Source organism: Zalophus californianus, chromosome 6 (assembly GCF_009762305.2).
Source record: "Zalophus californianus isolate mZalCal1 chromosome 6, mZalCal1.pri.v2, whole genome shotgun sequence".
NCBI lineage: Eukaryota > Metazoa > Chordata > Mammalia > Carnivora > Otariidae > Zalophus > Zalophus californianus.
In genome coordinates this window covers 121,551,975-121,572,456 of record NC_045600.1, presented here as the reverse complement: position 1 = coordinate 121,572,456, position 20,482 = coordinate 121,551,975, and the positions used below count along the sequence as shown (strand labels likewise).

At 41.7% G+C, this 20,482-nt stretch overlaps 1 protein-coding gene across 1 annotated transcript in view; it reads right to left on the bottom strand.

Moving 5' to 3' along the window:
- Window positions 1-20,482, bottom strand: part of ATP10A (ATPase phospholipid transporting 10A (putative)) — a 205,873-nt gene that overhangs the window by 7,084 nt on the left and 178,307 nt on the right. The window contains 2 exon segments of the mRNA XM_027571792.2: window positions 3,328-3,404; window positions 5,986-6,313. Coding sequence (XP_027427593.1) covers window positions 3,328-3,404; window positions 5,986-6,313 — 405 coding nt within the window.

Here is a 20,482-nt window from a genome sequence, read left to right as displayed (position 1 = left end):
CTCCATCCAAGGTGTGTCTTATCTCCCCCAAATACAAGGCATGTTTCATACACAGTGTGCGTGTGACTGGCCAGGGCTTACTTTATCCCTGTTTCCCTTATTATCTCCTTCAATTAAAAAAAAAAAAAAATCAATCAATCTCAACAAGCATTCTAGTTCAGGGATATCATTTTATAGAACTCATTTAAGATTTTGAAAATATGTAATTGATTTTTAAAAGCTTTTGTTTTCCCATTTTTTAAAAGATTTTATTTATTTATTTGAGAAAGAGAAACAGAGATAACAAGAGGGGAGAAGAGGGAGAAGCAGGCTCCCCACTGAGCAGGGAGCCTGACACAGGGCTCCATCCCAGGACCCTGGGATCATGACCTGAGCAAAGGCAGAGGCTTAACCGACTGAGCCACCCAGGTGCCCCATTGTCTTCCCATTATTTCTTTAACAAGCAAAAAACAAAAACAAAAACCCAGAGATGTACAGTTTCCCTACTATTCTCCACCCTCTGATGTTTTATTCATTTTGGGATCTCAACCCAAAGATGAACCAAAGCTTCCCTTTTGTATGAATCAGAGACAGGCAGTTGGCCATCTTGAGTGGTGTGTTTTGGGTTCTTCTCCTCAGCAGCCACAGATGATAAGCAAGAGCAAGCCCATGGCTCTGCTGGCCTTCACATAACCCAAATCCAGGAAGCTGCAAAAAGGCAACAGGTGTCCATTCCACTCAGAAGGGAGTGGGGACAGCAGGTTTCCTCCATGGAAAGGAAAGATGACGGGGGGTCAAATTGTCCCCTCACTTCACTGAGTATCATGCTCTACACAATTAAACAAAGTGGGCCAGACAAATGCCATCAAAATGATACCTTTTGTACCCAGAATAACTTAGAACCCACCATATAATGAATTTCTCTATTTGGAAAAAAAGTCAGAAAATGTGAGGGAAAGAGATTTCTGCTTATTTTTGGAGGATTGTTCTACAAAAAAATGTAAGTCAGCTTTTAAAACTCAACTGATCTCCCTCTAGTCAAATAACTCCTTGAAGAGTCAGATCACACTTGATGTGGTCCCTTAGGTGAAATAGAATAATGTCATTATACATGACAGAAAAGTGTGAAACCTTCAAATGTCTGCTTTCTAAACCAAAAGTTAAGGATTTCAAAGCAAATACTGTTTCTATACCTCTTCCTGTCAACACTGACACTTTGTGTACTCCTTTCCAGCCTTCTGCCACTCCTTCCCACCTCCAAATTTAGGCCCCGAATCCACTCTTTGTCCCTCTGTCAAGGTGGCCTTCCAAAATGCTCCCAGCTACGTTAGATCTTCCTGTGAAATACTCAACACCAAAACCAGTGTTTCTCTTTGATAGCATTTATTACAATTGTGACTATGTGTGTACATTTAAAATATGTATCTATCTTCCCAACTTTCCTGGACATTCCATGAGAGCCAGGATAGTAGATGTGATCACCGTGTACACCCTGAGTTCCCACGCAGTGGTTGGCCCCATCAGGTGCTCAATAAACACAATGGACCAGATGACCCCATGAAGACCAAGATTCTCAGAGATGCAGGATCTCCTTGGTCAAACTGAGATAAGCTTCACACCTTGGCTAAGCTGGGGAGCTCCAAACACCCTCACTCATTCCTGATGGCTCTGCTCAGATCCCTAGTATCCATGTTAACACAGTATCCCACAAAGTCCATCTTCCAAAGGACTCACCTTTGCTTACTGGACTGACTAAAATGCAAGCAGGGGAAATATTCCCTGGGAACCTGAGCACTTGGAACAGTGAGAAAAGGTATCAGGCCTTACCATCATCTTACATAATGTATCCTCAATTAGAAGTGTAGCTTTAAATAAATGCAGAAGCATCCAACTACATCCTACCTGGAAGTCATGCTCACTCAAAGCTTCATCTCAGTATGTTCCCTATCATTTGGCTGTTGCCATCATTTCTCACATGGCTTGAAGTATATATCTGCACTGGCCCCTGGCTTGAGGATGTGAGCAGTAGTGGTAGTTCAGTCCCCTCCCCATCCACAAACCTGAGAGTCTTTCATACAAAATGTATTTACTTGGTGCATTTCTCTGGATATGCTATTTACAGGCACTGCCCTGGTCAGCTTTTCACTATAGGAAACAGGTACAGTGGAGATGATGATGAAAACATTAGAATGAACCAACAGTTTTGTTCATCCATTTACTCCCCATGTACACGGCATTAAAAGGCAGGGATTAGGGGCACCTGGGTGACTCAGTTGGTCAAGTGTCTGCCTTCGGCTCAGGTCATGATCCCAGGGTCCTGGGATGGAGCCCTGCATCGGTCTCTCTGCTCAGCAGGGAGCCTGCGCCCTCTGCCTGCCTCTCTGCCTACTTGGGCTCTCTTCTTTCTCTGTCAAATAAATACATAAAATCTTTTAAAAAAAGGCAGGGATGAGTCCAACCTTAGGCTGTATTTTCCATTTCATGGAAGAATTAAAACCACAGAAGTAACATAACACAGTGACACGGGTCAGCTGAGGGCAGGAGGAGAGTAAGGTACATGCTGAGGATGGTCCAAGAGGAACTACCATGTTTCTAGCTTGGGACTTTCCATCTTACTTTTATTTTAATGTCAGGTAAGAAAATTAATGACACATACAAGTGTCTGGCACATGCAAGTGTTCACTGGATAATTACTGATTGCATTAATGAATAACTCAATCAATGACAAAATGGTTGACCAACATCTGGATTTTTAGGAGAAGGAAACTGGATACGTTGTTCTCTAAGGTCTCCACCAAGTTAAAAAATGTCATGATTCAAAGTTAATCAAATGTTGGAAATTGTTGTGATACTATATCCAGAAGAAAGTTAGTTTTAATTAACTCAGTTGTTCAGCATCTGAATCACATGCTAAGAACCAACATAGTGACAAATGAAAAAGGCAGAGATAAATTTTCATGTGAGTCAAGATGGCTACATTCCATTTTTTATAGTGATACCAGATTCCAACAGTCTTACAGCAGAGTCATTTTTTTTCAAATGGAACAGTAAAACATGACTTCTTCCAAGGATGAGCCATAAATAGCCAGAGAGAAGGTGATGACTCACCTTGCCTCACTCTGTTCCACTTATTTCACAAAAATATACTTATAGATCTAGGCAAAGCTATTTACTGCTTCATAAACATGAAGAACTAGCCACCTCTACTTTATCTTCTACTACTGCTTAGTAAAAGGTAAGGATCACGTTGCATTGAAGGTCAACCCTTTAGCTTTGTTGGACAAAGCCTATGGCAAGGTACGACAGTGGGCCACTTGGTCACATAGGATAGCCCTGATGGGTCTTTACCTGCATGCCCTCCTGGCCTGAGATTCCCACACCCACATCTGCCACCTGGATCATGCTGACATCATTGGCTCCATCTCCTAGAAACAGAATTGTTTGAGTTGAGATGCACAGAATCAAACGGCTTGACGGATCTTCATGGGGTCCCTACTGAGCTGAGTCCTGTGAAAGGGTCATGGGGATGAGTGAGGAAGAGGCAGCATAGAGTCTGCCCTGGGAAAACTGAGTTAAGCAGTCAGAATAAACATGGTGTGAGGTTTGGAACTGCCAGTCACATCAAGAGATGTTTCAGAAAGCCGGCTAGCAAGGTTACCACTTTGTTTAGTATTCACTCTACATTATTGGCTCATATACCTATAAAGAGAGCCCTTAACAGGGTGTCTGGCACAAGATTCTATCATCATCATTGTTATTACTTACTGAGCTCTAGCCTTTATCACATGTAGACCATATCAGTAAAGGCTATTCTAATTCACGCTCACACGAGCAGCTTTCTAAACTGAACAAAGGAGGTTAAATTCTGCCCAGCAAACTCTAGAGTCCTTTTTGTACACTGATTACCAGCTAGCTTATTAGCTAGTGTGCTTACCTTTGGGCCCTCTAAAGATGTGATAAAGAAAAACTTCTATTTATTCAGTCAAGCTGCTGATAGAAAATGGTTAAGAACATAAGACATAGGTCAGAGATCTCATCACCTTCAGGGAAAAACAAGCAGAAACTTAAATTCATTGTCACTCAGGAATAGGACAGCAGAAGGGCCCAAATCACAGAGTACTCCCAAGTTTCAAATAGGCAAAAAGTGCAGATATACAAGTCAGAGTGATTCGTAAAATGGCTATAGGATGTCTCTGTCCTATGATTTTTCTGTTCTTTTTTTGCACTGGGCCCAACATGAGTGATCAGTCAGTATTTGTGAAATTGAAATTCTGTGAAGTCATTAACAATCTCTGCAGCTTTTCCCAGAATGTCCCAATCAAAGTGAGATATGGTGTGTTCTCTACGTTATTAACTCCTGGACCCCTGGGACACCTAGCCATCAGTGCTTTCACTCATGGTCAAAGAAATGAGCTAAAGTTCTGATGGGTCATTACTTTCCCTTTCCCTTTTGAGATTCTATTTTGTTTTTTCTTTTCTTTCTAACCAACTAAGACTTTACCTCCATTTTTTTTTTTTGATTAATACCATACACCAGTGATTCCATGGCTGACCCAGGCACTGACCAGGCTGTGAAAATGTGGTTCATTCATGTGTTACACCAGCCTTAGCAGGGGCATCGTCCTCATGCCACCACAGAGGAGCTCAGAGGAGCCTGCCCCCAGCCAGTACACTCCTCAGCAGTGACCTACAACACTTGCCAAGGGAGCTCTGAGGAACACTCCAGACACCTGAGGGCAAAGGTGGGACTGAGACAGCCTCCCCTGGGAGGGGCTCACCCCTGGGGCCTTCCCATAGCCCAGACCAGGGAGTCAGAGCTAAACATGTGTTCACATCTATGCTCATCTCACTCCCCTTAGTGGTTACCACAGCCCTCAAGATGTACAGGGCTGTCTCCATGACAACCACACTAAGGCCGTCCCACCTCAGACCCAGGCTCTACCAGCCTCCCCAGCTTTGTCCTAATGAAGTGTGCCATGTGAGAGGGTAGCAATTCCCACATCAACAAGGTGAGACTGTCACAGACCCTTTGCAGAAAATACTGTAATTATTATTGGTGAGGATCCTTTATTTCCGAACCAAATCTCATCTAGGTATGGATTCTATATTCGGGGAGACCAAACTTTTTGGTATCCGGGGGTCAAAGGGATCGCCCCTTTCCCTGGGCTACCTGCAGTCTTTACCAGCCCTCACCAGCAGATGGTGCTGCTGAGTCCCTGAACCTGGCAGGAGATTGGACCCCCAACCAGAGTGGGTGGGGATGATGCCTTTGGGAGGAGGTAGGTGAGGACTGGGTAGCACTGGAGAGGACCTTAGAAGGCTCTCCAAGCCAAAAGTCTGCAAGGAAAAACCACCATTAGATGCACAGTCCTTAAGGAAATGCTGTAAGATTTAGCAACTACTCACATGCTTATGATGGATTCATTTAATTACATGCTTGTCTTGGAATAATCAGTAAAGTTCAAAGGCTAAGAGGCAATGGGGATTCTGATCACCATCACGTCTCTGGGTTCTTGAGGTATTATGGAGTCTTGCACTCCAGTTGGCTCATGGTTACCAGAAGCACCTGCAAAGGGCCTTCTTTTTAAGGTGTTCTGAGATAATGCTTAGCATGCCAGGCTCTGCTATGGCAGAGGCTGCCTGGGACAGCAGATCTCTAGTCTCCTGTCTCCCAAGAAACAGAATAAGTTCTGTCTTCCTAAATTGCCATTGTATAATTATATACAGCTATATATAGATAGATAGATAGATAGATAGATAGATAGATATAACTGTTGTACATTATTTTATGGTTTTCAAGTCCATGTTTTATATTTTGAAAAGGCTGCTTATTTTCTTGCATCGGGTGTGATTTTATAAACAGAAATAGAGGAAGGAAGTGTTTTCCCATCTTACAATATAGCATAGAAGAGGTGGAAAGTCCTGGATGCATCCAGAGGAAGCAGCTGCACAAGATGGGGGCTACTCATTTACGTAGGGCCCCTCCTGGCTGGCCTGGATACTTGCCTATGGCCAGAGTCATGGCCTTGAGCTTGCTTCTGACCAGTTTCACCACCATACTCTTCTGCAGAGGTGTCGAGCGACAGCAAAGGACTGACCGGCACTGCTTAGCGAGAAAGAGAAATTTGTCCTCTAGGTTTTTCTCAAGGGCGTAGGCCAGACTTCTCCCATCGATCACAAGGCTCGGGCTGGGGCCAGAGGTGGTGGACGTGGAGGGCGGACAGAGAGGGGAGAACCCCACGCTCACGTTGCCTGCGGTCTTCTCGGGGGCACTGCAGGGGCTCCTGGACTGCACGTAGTGTAGGCACTGGTCTAGCAGGGCCGCACAGGCCTCCTGAAACGGACATGAGAGGAAGCACAGTTCACTCAGCTGCACCACAGATTAGGTTACCTTCCTCAACACTGACAGTCTGATAATCTCAAGGGCACCAGGCTGCAGGCTCTGCCCAGAAGAGAAGTTAGTTGAGGATGGCGACTCTCCACATTGAAGAGGATGAGCTTGTCTAGCGTTTTGATAAGACTCCACTTCATTGCCCATTACACTGTGTGGAGATTAGACGAGCACATCTTCACTTTGTAAGGCCTGACTGTACTGTGGCTAAACTGCTAGGTGGTTAGGCTGAGGGAGTCTTACATGCACTTCTCCATGCTTCTCTGGGGACTTTACTCAGCCATTCTTGCTTGCTTGTGAGGTACAAAGCCTTTTAAAAGTCTTTATGATGATTATCCTCTAAAGAAGTATAATTATCAGTGTTTCCCTAAGCTCTCCAGTTGACTGGGGAAATTTTTTTAAAAAGTGTAATTATTGAGGCTTTTATTGGCAATGTCCTTCCAAAACTGTACCTGAATTCCAGAAAGAACAGGAAAACTTATTGGGGAAGCCGAGGGGTCAGGGGACATAAGAGAGATGACTATTTCTAGGAATAAACACACTCCAGGGAAGGCAAGTAGTTCTTGGCCCTCTGTAGACAGTGAGCCCACTGGGTAAGCAACCAATTTCCTGCAATGCACCAGTTGTGTCCCATAAGTGCTTATTGAGGACCTTCTGTATTTAGAAAAGTGAGACAAGAAAAAGGAAGAATGAGAAGACACAGTTACTGGCCCTTGAACAAATGGCAGGGGCTGAACATACACACAATCACAGTAAGTCACAGACTAGGATGTGCAAAAGTGTTACAGGATATGAAGAGGGAGAGATTTGCTTCCAGGGTGGGGTTGGGAGTGGTAGTAACTGAGGCAGGGCTGGAAAAGGATATGAGATCTCATTCTACAGATACCATGAGTTCCCTCGTGCTAGCACCAAGAACTGCTAAGGTAAAATGCAGTGAGGACATCCACCCTGGCTCCCCAGCTGAGTGCAGCTATGGCAGCCAAAGAGAATTCACAGGGCAACTGTTTGAGGACTTTGAAAATAAAGTCCCCAGCTGTTGCACTGGGGAAGAAGACCAGCATTCTAAGTACACTGGACAGGTGGGTGAGTTTTCCATTTTCCCTCTGGTAGGGCCTGCTCTGTACCCAAGCATCATAGAATCTGGAAGTGTGTGCCAAGGCAGGGACAGAGAGAGCTCCAGGAGAAGCCCTCCCATTCTAGTTGGAGGAGTGGAAAAGAGAACTCCCAATGCTCAGAGAAAATAGAGGAAATCCCATTTTTATTTATCTTTTTCTTTATTCTCTTGAACCCAGCTCCAGGCAATTTTGCTATGGTGGCAGCAGGACCATCTGCTGCCGCAGACTGTGGTCCTGCGGTGGCAAGGTAACTTCTGCCTTTTTCTGTCCTACCACCACTTGGCCTTGGATGGAGGTGTCGGTGCAGATGTACAAAGTAAAGCAAAGGAACTCAAACCCCAGCTTTCTGGCCAGAGGACTAGAAAGGGGAGTCCCAGAGAACCAGAAAGTACTGGAAAAAATTGTGAAGAGGGAAGAGCTTGGCCAGCTGACCCCATAGCATGGTTTATTAATTCCTGAACTACAAACAAGCCATGCACACATAGACATAATCCTAAATGGCATAACAAAGACATCTGAGAATTAAACTTGGGACAGACTGCCACCCAAGTTCCCGACTTTTATTAAGGGGTGGCAAAAATTTGAGACAGATTCTAACAGCTTGGCAAAGGGTACACAAAATTGACATAGAAACCACCATCTAGAGGCTGTTCAGAGCTTGCAGCCTGAATCTAAGAGGGCTGATTACCTGCCTAAAATATATCCACATTCTCCACAGATTTTAAAATAACCAGTGTCATTCAAAATGCCCACAATACAACCCAGAATTTATCAGCATACAAAGAAGCAGGAAATTCTCAATGCATGTGAAAAAAGACAGTCAACAGAAGCCAAAGAGAAGATGACATAGATAGCAGAATTATTTGAGAAAGACTCAAACAGCTATTATGAAAATGCTCTATCTATTAAGAGTGGACATTCTAGAAATGGATAGAAAGTCTCAGGAAAAAACAATATATAAAGAAGAACCAATAGAAATTTTAGAACCAAAAAACACATTAACTAAAATAAGAAGCTCTTTGGATTCTAAATAATTTATGTAGATACTCTGTCCTCAAGGAGGGGAAACAGAACTCCACACTCTGAGTGTAAACTGTGCATAGTCACTTCCTTCCAAAGAGTACAATAATGGAAAGTGGTAAAAATAATTGGAGAAAGCTGACGAACATAAAATCAACAGTGATAAGTCATGTTGATTTAATGTACCTTTAATATGATGTGATAAAATGTTGAAAATGGCACTTTAGGTCTATGGAGCTTTTCCCCTAAACTCATAACTCTATTCTAGTCATGAGAAAAACACCAGACAGGGGGGCGGGGCAAGATGGCGGAGTGGTCTCAGGAATTCAGCTGAATAGGGAACAAACCATTCTGAACACCTAAAAACTCAACAGGAGATCGAAGAAGAGAGTAGCAACAACTCTCTGAACAGAGAAGCGACCAATTACTGGAAGGTAGGACATGCGGAGATGTGAATCTGAGGCGATATTCGGGAGGACAGACGGCAGGGGAGGGGGCCTCTGCCGGCCAATTCTGGCAAGTGATAGAGTCGCGGAGCACAAAATCAGAACTTTCAGGAGTCGGCTCCGCTGAGGGACGTCGCTCCAGTGGCTAAGCGGGGGGTGGAACCCTTGCGGGACAGTGTGGTCTCAGGACCCTCGGGGTCACAGAAAGACCAGTGGTGCCTGAGTGCGGCAGAGCTCCCAGGTATTGGAGTGGGGAAGCCGGCTGCAGAGACGGAGCCGAGGAGCGGGCTCTCAGCTCGGGGTTGCCATAAACTGTGATCCGCGGCCCAGTCAGGCCACTGCTCCTACAACAGGGACCCAACAAGCGGCAGAGCTGGGGAGACTCCCCTTCCTCCCCTGGGAGGAGCGCACCACAGGGATCTGCTGGGTTTGGAGACTCCACACGGGGTCGGGAGCCAGAGATAGAAACACTTGGTCACAGGCCGGGTAAGCACGCAGTGCGGCCGGAAACCAGGGAGACGGGAGTGACTGCTTGTCTCTGGGGGCGCAGCGAGGAGCAGGGCAACAAGTTCTCAGCTACTCCGGGCAGAGATTGGGAGGCCACCATTTTCACTCTGGTCCTCCAAAGCTGTACCGAGAGATTGCAGGGAACAAAAGCTCCCGAGAGCAAACCCGAGCAGATTGCTTACCCCAACAGACAAGGGTGGGTCAATTCCACCTCCGGCAAAGACATTTGGGAACCACGGCAACAGGCCCCTCCCCCAGAAGATTAGCACGAACAGCCAGCAAGCCAAGACCAAGTTTACCGATCAAGGAGAATGGGAGAACTCCAGCGCTAGGGGAATACTGCACATAGAATTCATGGCTTTCTTACCATGATTCATTAGTTTTTCAAAGTTAATTTTTTAACTTTTTTTTTGAATTTTTCTTTTTCCCTTTTTCAACCAACATCTTATCAATCCCTTTTTTTAAAAAAAACATTTTTATTTTTCATTTTTAGAGTCATATTTTATCCCTTTATAGTAGTTACCCTTATTTTTGGCATATATATATAAGTTGTTCTCTCTTTAAAATTCTGAGATACAGTTTCTTCTAACAGATCAAAATATAACCTAAATCATTAGTGTATGTCTTTGTTCTAGTCTTCTGCCTGATCACATACTCTCTCTTTTCTTTTTTTTTTTAAAACTTCTTCTTTCTATTTTCAAAAAACATAACAATTCCTTTTATAAAATCTTTTATAATTTTCATCTTTACAGTCATCTTCCATCCCTTCATTGTATCAACACTTATTTTGTACATATATGTCTTTCTTCCTTTAAAATTTTAGGAGGCACGTTCTTCTAATAGACCAAAATACACCCAAAATCTAGTGTGTGGCACTGATCTATGCACTAGCCTGATAATATTTGATCATATTCTGTTTTTATTGTTTTGTTCTGTTTTTGTATATTTTTATTTTTTTCTTTTTCTCTCTGTTTTTTTTCTTTCCCTTTCTTTTCCCCTGGTTTCAGGTCTTTTCTGAATTGTATAGAGTATATTTGCTGGGGACGTTGTTAACCTGTTAGCATTTTGTTCTCTCATTCATCTATTCTCCTCTGGAAAAAAAGACAAGACAAAAAAAATTACCTCAGCAAAAAGAACAAGAGGTAGTACCGTCTGCCAAGGACCTACTAAATACGGATATTAGTATGATGTCGACCTAGAGTTCAGAATCATGACTTTAAAGATACTACCGGGGCTTGAAAAAAGCGTGGAAGTTATTAGAGAAACCCTTTCTGGGGAAAAAAAAGAACTAAAATCTAACCAAGTCGAAATCAAAAAGGCTATTCATGAGGTGCAATAAAAAATGGAGGCACTAACTGCTAGGATAAATGAGGCAGAAGAGAGAATCAGTGATATAGAAGACCAAATGATGGAAAATAAAGAGGCTGAGAAAAAGAGAGATAAACAACTACAGGATCACGAGGGCAGAATTCGAGAGATAAGCAATAAGACGAAACAACATTAGAATAATTGGGATCCCAGAAGAAGAAGAAAGAGAGAGAGGGGCAGAAGGTATATTGGAGCAAATAGTAGCAGAGAACTTCCCTAATGTGGGGAAGTAAACAGGCATCAAAATCCAGGAGGCACAGAGAACTCCTCTCAAAATCAGTAAAAATAGGTCAACACCGCAACATCTAATAGTAAAACTTACAAGTCTCACAGACAAAAAGAAAATCTTGAAACGGGCTTGGGAGAAGAGATATGTAACCTACAATGGTAGAAACATTAGATTGGCAACAGACCTATCCACAGAGACCTGGCAGGCCAGAAAGGACTGGCATGATATCTTCAGAGCAATAACAAGAAAGATAGGCAGCCAAGAATACTATATTCAGCTAGGCTGTCATTAAAAATAGAAGGAGAGATAAAAAGCTTCCAGGACAAACAAAAACTAAAGGAATTTGCAAACACGAAACCAGTCCTCCAAGAAATATTGAAAGGGGTCATCTAAGCAAAATGAGAGCCTAAAAGCAGCATAGATCAGATAGGAAAGCAGGCAATATACAGTAACAGTCACCTTACAGGCAATACAATGTCACTAAATTCATATCTTTCAATAGTTATCCTGAATGTAAATGGGCTAAATGCCCCAATCAAAAGACACAGGCTATCAGACTGGATTAAAAAACAAGGCCCATCAATATGTTGTATGCAAGAGACTCATTTTAGACCCAAAGATACCCCCACATTGAAAGTGAGGGGGTGGAAAACCATGGACACCAAAAGAAAGCTGGGGTGGCAATCCTTATATCAGACAAATTAGATTTTAAAACAAAGACTGTAATAAGAGATGAGGAAGGACACTATATCCTACTTAAAGGGTCTATCCAAAAAGAAGATCTAACAATTATAAATATCTATGTCCCTAACATGAGAGCAGCCAATTATATAAGGCAATTAATAACAAAAGCAAAGAAACACATTGACAACAATACATTAATAGTGGGGGACTTTAACACCCCCCTCACTGAAATGGACAGATCATCTAAGCAAAAATCAACAAGGAAATAAAGACTTTAAATGACACACTGGACCAAATGGACTTCACAGACATATTCAGAACATTCCTTCCCAAAGCAACGGAATACACATTCTTCTCTAGTGCCCATGGAACATTCTCCAGAATTGATCACATCCTAGGTCACAAATCAGGTCTCAACCGGTACCAAAAGATTGGGATTATTCCCTGCATATTTTCAGACCACAATGCTTTGAAACTAGAACTCAATCACAAGATGAAAGTCAGAAAAATCTCAAATACATGGAGGCTAAAGAGCATCCTACTAAAGAATGAATGGGTCAAACAGGAAATTAAAGAAGAATCAAATAAACTCATGGAAACCAATGAAAATGAAATTACAAGTGTTCAAAATCTTTGGGATACAGCAAAGGCAGTCCTAAAAGGAAAGTATATAGCAATACAAGCCTTTCTCAAGAAACAAGAAGTCTCAAATACACAACCTAAAACCTACACCTAAAGGAGCTAGAGAAAAAAACAGCAAATAAAGCCTAAACCCAGCAGGAGAAGAGAAATCATAAAGATCAGAGCAGAAAGCAATGAATTAGAAACCAAAAGAACAGTAGAACAGATCAACAAAAGTAGGAGCTGGTTCTCTGAAAGATTTAACAAGATTGATAAACCCCTGGCCAGACTTATCAAAAAGAAAAGAGAAATGACCCAAATCAACAAAATCATGAATGAAAGAGGAGAGATCACAACCAACACCAAAGAAATACAAACAATTATAAGAAGATATTATGAGCAAATCTATGCCAGCAAATTAGATATCTGGAAGAAATGGATGCATTCCTAGAGATGTATCAACTACCAAAATTGAACCAGGAAGAAATAGAAAACCTGAACAGACCTATAACCACTAAGGAAATTGAAGCAGTCATCAAAAATCTCCCAACAAACAAAAGCCCAGGGCCAGATGGCTTCCCAGGGGAATCTTACCAAACATTTCAAGAAGAATTAATACCTATTCTCCTGAAACTGTTCCAAAAATAGAAATGGAAGGAAAACTTCCAAACTCATTTTATGAGGCCACCATTACCTTGCTCCCAAAACCAGACAAAGACCCCATCAAAAAGGAGAATTACAGACAAATATCCTTGATGAACATGGATGCAAAAATTCTCACCAAAATACTAGCCAATAGGATCCAACCGTATATTAAAAGGATTATTCACCATGACCAAGTGGGGTTTATCCCTGGGCTGCAAGGTTGGTTCAACATCCGCAAATCCATCAACGTGTTAAATACATTAAATACATTAACAAAAGAAAGAACAAGAATCATACGATCCTCTCAATAGATGCAGAAAAGAATTTGACAAGTACAGCATCCTTTCTTGATCAAAACACTTCAGAGTACAGGGATAGAGGGTACATGCCTTAATATCACAAAAGCCATCTATGAAAAACCTACATCGAATATCATTCTCAATGGGGAAAAGCTGAGAGCTTTCCCCCTAAGGTCAGGATCGCGGCAGGGATGTCCACTATCACCACTGCTATTCCACATAGTATTACAAGTCCTAGCAACAGCAATCAGACAACAAAAAGAAATCAAAGGCATCCAAATCGGCAAAGAGGAAGTCAAACTCTCACTCTTTGCAGATGATATGATACTGTATGTGGAAAACCCAAAAGACTCCACCCCAAAACTGCTAGAACTCATACAGGAATTCAGTAAAGTAGCAGGATATAAAATCAATGCACAGAAATCAGTGGCATTCCTATACACCAACAACAAGACAGAAAAGAGACAAATCAAGGACTTGATTCCATTTACAATTGCACCCAAAACCATAAGATACCTAGGAATAAATTTAACCAAAGAGGCAAAGGATCTGTACTCAGAAAACTATAAAACACTCATGAAGGAAACTGAAGAAGACACAAAAAATGGAAAAATGTTCCATGTTCATGGATTGGAAGAACAAACCTTGTGAAGATGTCAATGCTACCTAGAGCAATCTACACATTCAATGCAATTCCCATCAAAAGACCATCTACTTTTTTCAAAGAAATGGAACAAATAATCCTAAAATTCGTATGGAATCAGAAGAGACCCCGAATAACCAGAGGAATATTGAAAAAGAAAAGCAATGCTGGTGGCATCACAATTCCAGACTTCCACCTCTATTACAAAGCTGTCATTATCAAGACAGTATGGTACTGGCACTAAAACAGACCCATAGATCAGTGGAACAGAATAGAGAGCCCAGAAATGGACCCTCAACTCTATGGTCAACTCATCTTTGACAAAGCAGGAAAGAATGTCCAATGAAAAAGGACAGTCTCTCCAACAAATGGTGTTGGGAAAATTGGACAGCCTCACGCAGAAGAATGAAACTGAACCATTTCCTTACACCACACACAAAAATAGACTCCAAATGGTTGAAAGACCGAAACACGAGACAGGAGTCCATCAAAACTCTAATTGAGAACACAGGTAGCAACCTCTTCGACCTCAGCTGCAGCAACTTCTTCCTAGAAACATCGCCAAAGGCAAGGGAAGCAAGGGCAAAAATGAACTATTGGGATGTCATCAAGATAAAAAGCTTTTGCACAGCAAAAGAAACAGTCCACAAAACCAAAAGACAACCGACAGAATGGGAGAAAATATTTGCAAATGACATATCAGATAAAGGGCTAGTATCCAAAATCTATAAAGAACTTATCAAACTCAACAACCAAAGAACAAATAATCCAATCAAGAAATGGGCAGAAGACATGAACAGACATTTTTCCAAAGAAGACATCCAAATGGCCAACAGACACATGAAAAAGTGCTCAACATCGCTCGGCATCAGGGAAATCCAAATCAAAACGTCAATGAGATACCACCTCACACCAGTCAGAATGGCTAAAATTAACAAGTCCCGAAACGACAGATGTTGGCGGGGATGCGGAGAAAGGGGAACTCTCCTACACCGTTGGTGGGAATGCAAGCTGGTGCGACCCTCTGGCAAACAGTATGGAGGTTCCTCAGAAAGTTGAAAATAGAGCTACCATACGATCCAGCCATTGCATCACTGGGTATTTACCCCAAAGATCCAATGTAGGGATCCGAAAGGGTTCGTGCACCCCAATGTTTATAGCATCAATGTCCACAATAGCTAAACTGTGGAAAGAGCCAAGATGTCCATCGACAGATGGATAAAGAAGAAGTGGAATATATACAGAATGGAATATTATGCAGTCATCAAAAGGAATGTGATCTTGCCATTTGCAATGACGTGGATGGAACTAGAGGGTGTTATACTGACTGAAATAAGTCAATCAGAGAAAGACATGTATCATATGACCTCACTGATATGAGGAATTCTTAATCTCAGGAAACAAGCTTAGGTGTGCTGGAGTGGTGGGGGGTGGGAGGGATGGGGTGGCTGGGTGACAGACTTTGGGGAGTGTATGTGCTATGGTGAGTGCTGTGAATTCTGCAAGACTGTTGAATCACAGATCTGTACTTCTGAAACAAATAATGCAATATATGTTAAGAAAAAAAAAGAAGAAGATAGCAAGGGGGAAGAATGAAGGGGAGTAAGTCAGAGGGGGAGACGAACCATGAGAGATGATGGACCCTGAAAAACAAACTGAGGGTTCTAGAGGGGAGGGGGGTGGGTGGATAGGTTAGCCTGGTGATGGGTATTGAAGAGGGCACATTCTGCGTGGAGCACTGGGTGTTATTCACAAACAATGAATCATGGAACACTACATCAAAAACTAATGATGTAATGTATGGTGATTAACATAACAATAGAGAAATTAAAAAAGAATAAAGAAAAACACCATACAAATCCCCATATAATGGTTTTCTTCAAAATAAATGACCAGTACTGTCAAGTCATCAAAAACAAAATTTAAGAAACTGTTATAGCCAATAAGAGCCCAAGGAAAAATGACAATTAAATGTAATGTGTGTATTCTGTATGAGATCCTGGAACACAGAAAGGATATTAGGTAAAAATTAAGACAATCTGAATATAGCATAGATTTTATTTTATTTATTATTCTTATTCTTATTTAGAGGTGGGGGAGAGGCAAAGGGACAGGGAGAATCTCAAGCAGGCTCCAGGCCCAGCACAGAGCCTGATGTGGGGCTCGATCTCACAACCCTGAAATCACGACCTTAGCCAAAATCAAGAGTCAGACTTTTAACTTACTGAGCCATCCAGGCACCCTAAGTATAGATTTTAGTAAGTAATAATATGTCAACATTGGTTCATTGATTATGGTAAAGATGTTAATAATAGGAATATTATTGTGTAGATTATATGGGAACTCTCAATACTATCTTTGCAATTTTTCTGTAAATTTAAAACCACTGTATATATAAAGTTTATTTTTTAAAACATCACCACATGGCCCAAGAGCAGAATGGAGATAACAGAAGAAAAAGTCAGTGAACTCAAAGATCAATAGAAATTAATCAATTTGACCAAGAGAGAAAGAAAAATTGAAAAAATGAAAGCCTCAGCGAGCCTTGAGGCAAACCAGAAGACCTGACATTCATGTCATCAGTCTTCCAGAAGAAGAGGAGCAATTGTAGCACGAAAAAAGTGTCTGAAGAAATAAATAATGGCTAAAAACTTGCCAAATTTAGTGAAAGATATAACCCCACAGATTCAAGCAGCTCAGGAAAACCCAGAGTATCAATCTAAAAAAATCTGTGCCCAAACACACCATAATCAAACTGCTTATACTAAAGGCAAAAAAAACAAAACCAACCCCAAATCAAAACATCCAGATAAAAATGATGCATTAGCTATAGATTTGGATGACTGTTGATTTTGCCTAGAAACCATGGTGAAATAAAGGCATTCTCTGATAAAGAAAAGAGAATCTGTTGCCAGTAGACCTACTCTAAAGGAATTGCTGAAGGAAGTTCTTCAGACTAAGAGTAAAAAAAATGCCACAAAGACACTTGTAACACCGAGGATGAAATAAGTGTGACAGAAATCGTCAATATTCACATAAATAAAATGGGCTATTCTTTTCCTTTTGACTTCTTTAAAATATGCTTTTTGATTGAAAGTAAAAATTATTATCTGACAAAGATTTCAATCTCTGTTGCTTTCATATAGAAGACACCTACAACGTAAAGGGGTAAAGGGAGACATGAGGTGAGACTTCTTCATTCCACTCAAAGTAGCAAAATACTGATTGTAAGTAGACAGTGATGATTTAAGTATGCATATTGTAAACGCTAAAAACCCAAGTAAAGTGATATTATCAAAGGAAAGAGACACATTAAACTGGAATACTAGGGCGGAGCAAGATGGCAGAGGAGTAGGAGACCTGGATTTCGTCTGGTCTCAGGAATTCAGCTGGGTAGGGATCAAATCATTCTGAACACCTACGAACTCAACAGGAGATTGAAGAAAAGAATAGCAACAACTCTCTGAACAGAAAAGCGACCACTTTCTGGAAGGTAGGACATAAGGAGAAGTGAATCCAAGTCGATATTCCGGAGGATAGACCGCGGGGGAGGGGGCCTCCATCGGCCGCTTCTGGCAAGTGATAGAACTGGGGAGCACAAAGTCTGAACTTCTACAAGTCGGCTCCGTGGAGGGACGTCGCTCCAGTGGCTAAGCAGGGGGTGGAACTGTCGTGGGACAGTGTGGTCTCAGGACCCTTGGGGTCACAGAAAGACAGGGTGTGCCTGAGTGCGGCAGAGCTCCCAGGTATTGGAGCGGGGAGGCTGGCTGCAGAGACGGAGCCGAGGAGCGGGCTCTCAGCTCAGGGATGCCATAAACTGTGATCGGCGACACAGGCCACTGCTCCTCTAGCAGGGACCCAACAAGCGGCAGATTCGGCGAGACTCCCCTTCCTCCCCTGGGAGGAGCAGCGTGGGAGCACACCACAGGGATCTGCTGGGTTTGGAGACTCCAGTCGGGGTCGTATGCAAGAGATAGAAACGCTCGGTCACAGGCCGGTTGAGCATGGAGTGCAGCTGGAGACCGTGGAGATGGGAGTGATTGACTGCTTTTCTCTGGGGGCGCACTGAGGAGCAGCGTCCTGAGTTCTTGGCTCCTACAGGGCGGAGATTGGGAGGCCGCCATTTTCACTCTTGTCCTCCAAAGCTGTACCATAATCTTGCAGGGAACAAAAGCTCCCAAGAGCAACCCCGAGCAGATTACTTAGCCCGACCTGGCAAGGGTGGGGCAATTCTGCCTCTAGCAAAGACATTTGGGAACCACGGCAACAGGCCCCTCTCCCAGAAGATCAGCAAGAACAGCCATCCAAGACCAAGTTTACGGATCAATGAGAACGGGAGAACTCCAGAGCTAGGGGAATATGGCACATGGAACCACGGATTTTTTACCATGATTCTTTAGTCTAAGTTATTTTTTTAACTTTTTTTTTTATTTTTCTTTTTCCCCCTTTCAACCAACATCTTATCAATCCCTTTTTAAAAAGAACATTTTTATATTTTTAGAGTCATATTCTATCCCTGCATAGTAGTTACCCTTATTTTTAGCATATATATATAAGTTGTTCTCTCAATTTTGAGATACAGTTTCTTCTAACAGATCAAAATATAACCTAAATCTCTAGTATATGGCTTTGTTCCAGTCTCCTGCCTGATCACATTCTCTCCCTTGTTTTTTTTTTTAATCCTCTTTCTTTTTCAAATAACTTATCGTAGCAATTCCTTTTACAAAATTTTTTATAATTTTCATCTTTACATTCATATTCCATCCCTTCATTGTATCAACCCTTATTTTTGTACATATATAAATTTTTCTTTCTTTAAAATCTTGGGAGGCACTTTCTTCTAACAGACCAAAATACACCCAAAATCTAGTGTGTGGCACTGTCTATGCACCAGCCTGATCATATTTGATCATATTCTGTTTTTTTCTTGTTTTGTTCTGTTTTTGTTTATCTTTATCTTTTTTGTTTTTTTTTTTCCTTTCTTTCCCTTTCTTTTCCCCCAGCTTCGGGTCTTTTCTGATTTGTTTAGAGTATATTTTCTGGGGACGTTGTTACCCTGTTAGCATTTTGTTCTCTCATTCATCTATTCTCCTCTGGACAAAATGACAAGACGGAAAAAAGCACCTCAACAGAAAGAACAAGAGGTAGTACCGACTGCCAGGGACCTACTCAATACGGACATTAGTATGATTCGGAAATAGAGTTGAGAATCATGATTTTAAAGATACTAGCTGGGCTTGAAAAAAGCATGGAAGTTATTAGAGAAACCCTTTCTGGAGAAATAAAATAACTAAAATATAACCAAGTCAAAATCAAAAAGTCTATTAATGAGGTGCAATAAAAAATGGGGGCGCTAACTGCTAGGATAAATGAGGCAGAAGAGAGAATCAGTAATATAAAAGACCAAATAATGGAAAATAAAGAAGCTGAAAAAAAGAGAAATAAACAACTACTGGATCACTAAGGCAGAATTCGAGAGATAAGGGATACGATAAGATGAAACATTAGAATAATTGGGATCCCAGAAGAAGAAGAAAGAGAGAGAGGGGCAGAAGGTATATTGGAGCTAATTATATAGAGAACTTCCCTAATTTGGGGAAGGAAACAGGCATCAAAATCCAGGAGGCACAGAGAACCCCTCTCAAAATCAATAAAAATAGGTCAACATCCCGACATCTAAAAGAAAACTTACAAGTCTCAGAGACAAAGAGAAAATCCTGAAGGAAGCTCGAGAGAAGAGATATGTAACCTACAATGGCAGAAACATTAGACTGGCAACAGACCTATCCACAGAGACCTGGCAGGCCAGAAAGGACTGGCAAGATATCTTCAGAGCACTAAACGAGAAAAATATGCAGCCAAGAATACTATATCCAGCTAGGCTGTCATTGAAAATAGAAGGAGAGATAAAAAGCTTCCAGGACAAACAAAAACTAAAGGAATTTGCAAACACAAAACCAGCCCTACAAGAAATATTGAAAGGGGTCCTCTAAGCAAAGAGAGCCTAAAAGCAACATACACCAGAAAGGAACACAGACAATATACAGTAACCTTCACCTTACAGGCAATACAATGGCACTAAATTCATAACTTTACATAGTAACCCTGAATGTAAATGGGCTAAATGCCCCAATCAAAAGACACAGGCTGTCAGATTGGATAAAAAAAACAAGGCCCATCGATATGCTGTCTGCAAGAAACTCATTGTAGACCCAAAGATACCCCGACATTGAAAGTGAGGGGGTGGAAAACCACTCACCATGCTAATGGGCACCAAAAGAAAGCTGGTGTGGCATTCCTTTTATCAGACAGGTTAGATTTTAAACCAAAGACTGTAATAAGAGATGAAGAAGGACACGATATTCTACTTAAAGGGTCTATCCAACAAGAAGATCTAACAGTTGTAAATATCTATGCCCCTAAAATGGGAGCAGCCAATTATATAAGGCAATTAATAACAAAAGCAAAGAAACACATTGACAACAATACATTAATAGTGGGGACTTTAATACCCCCCTGACTGAAATGGACAGAT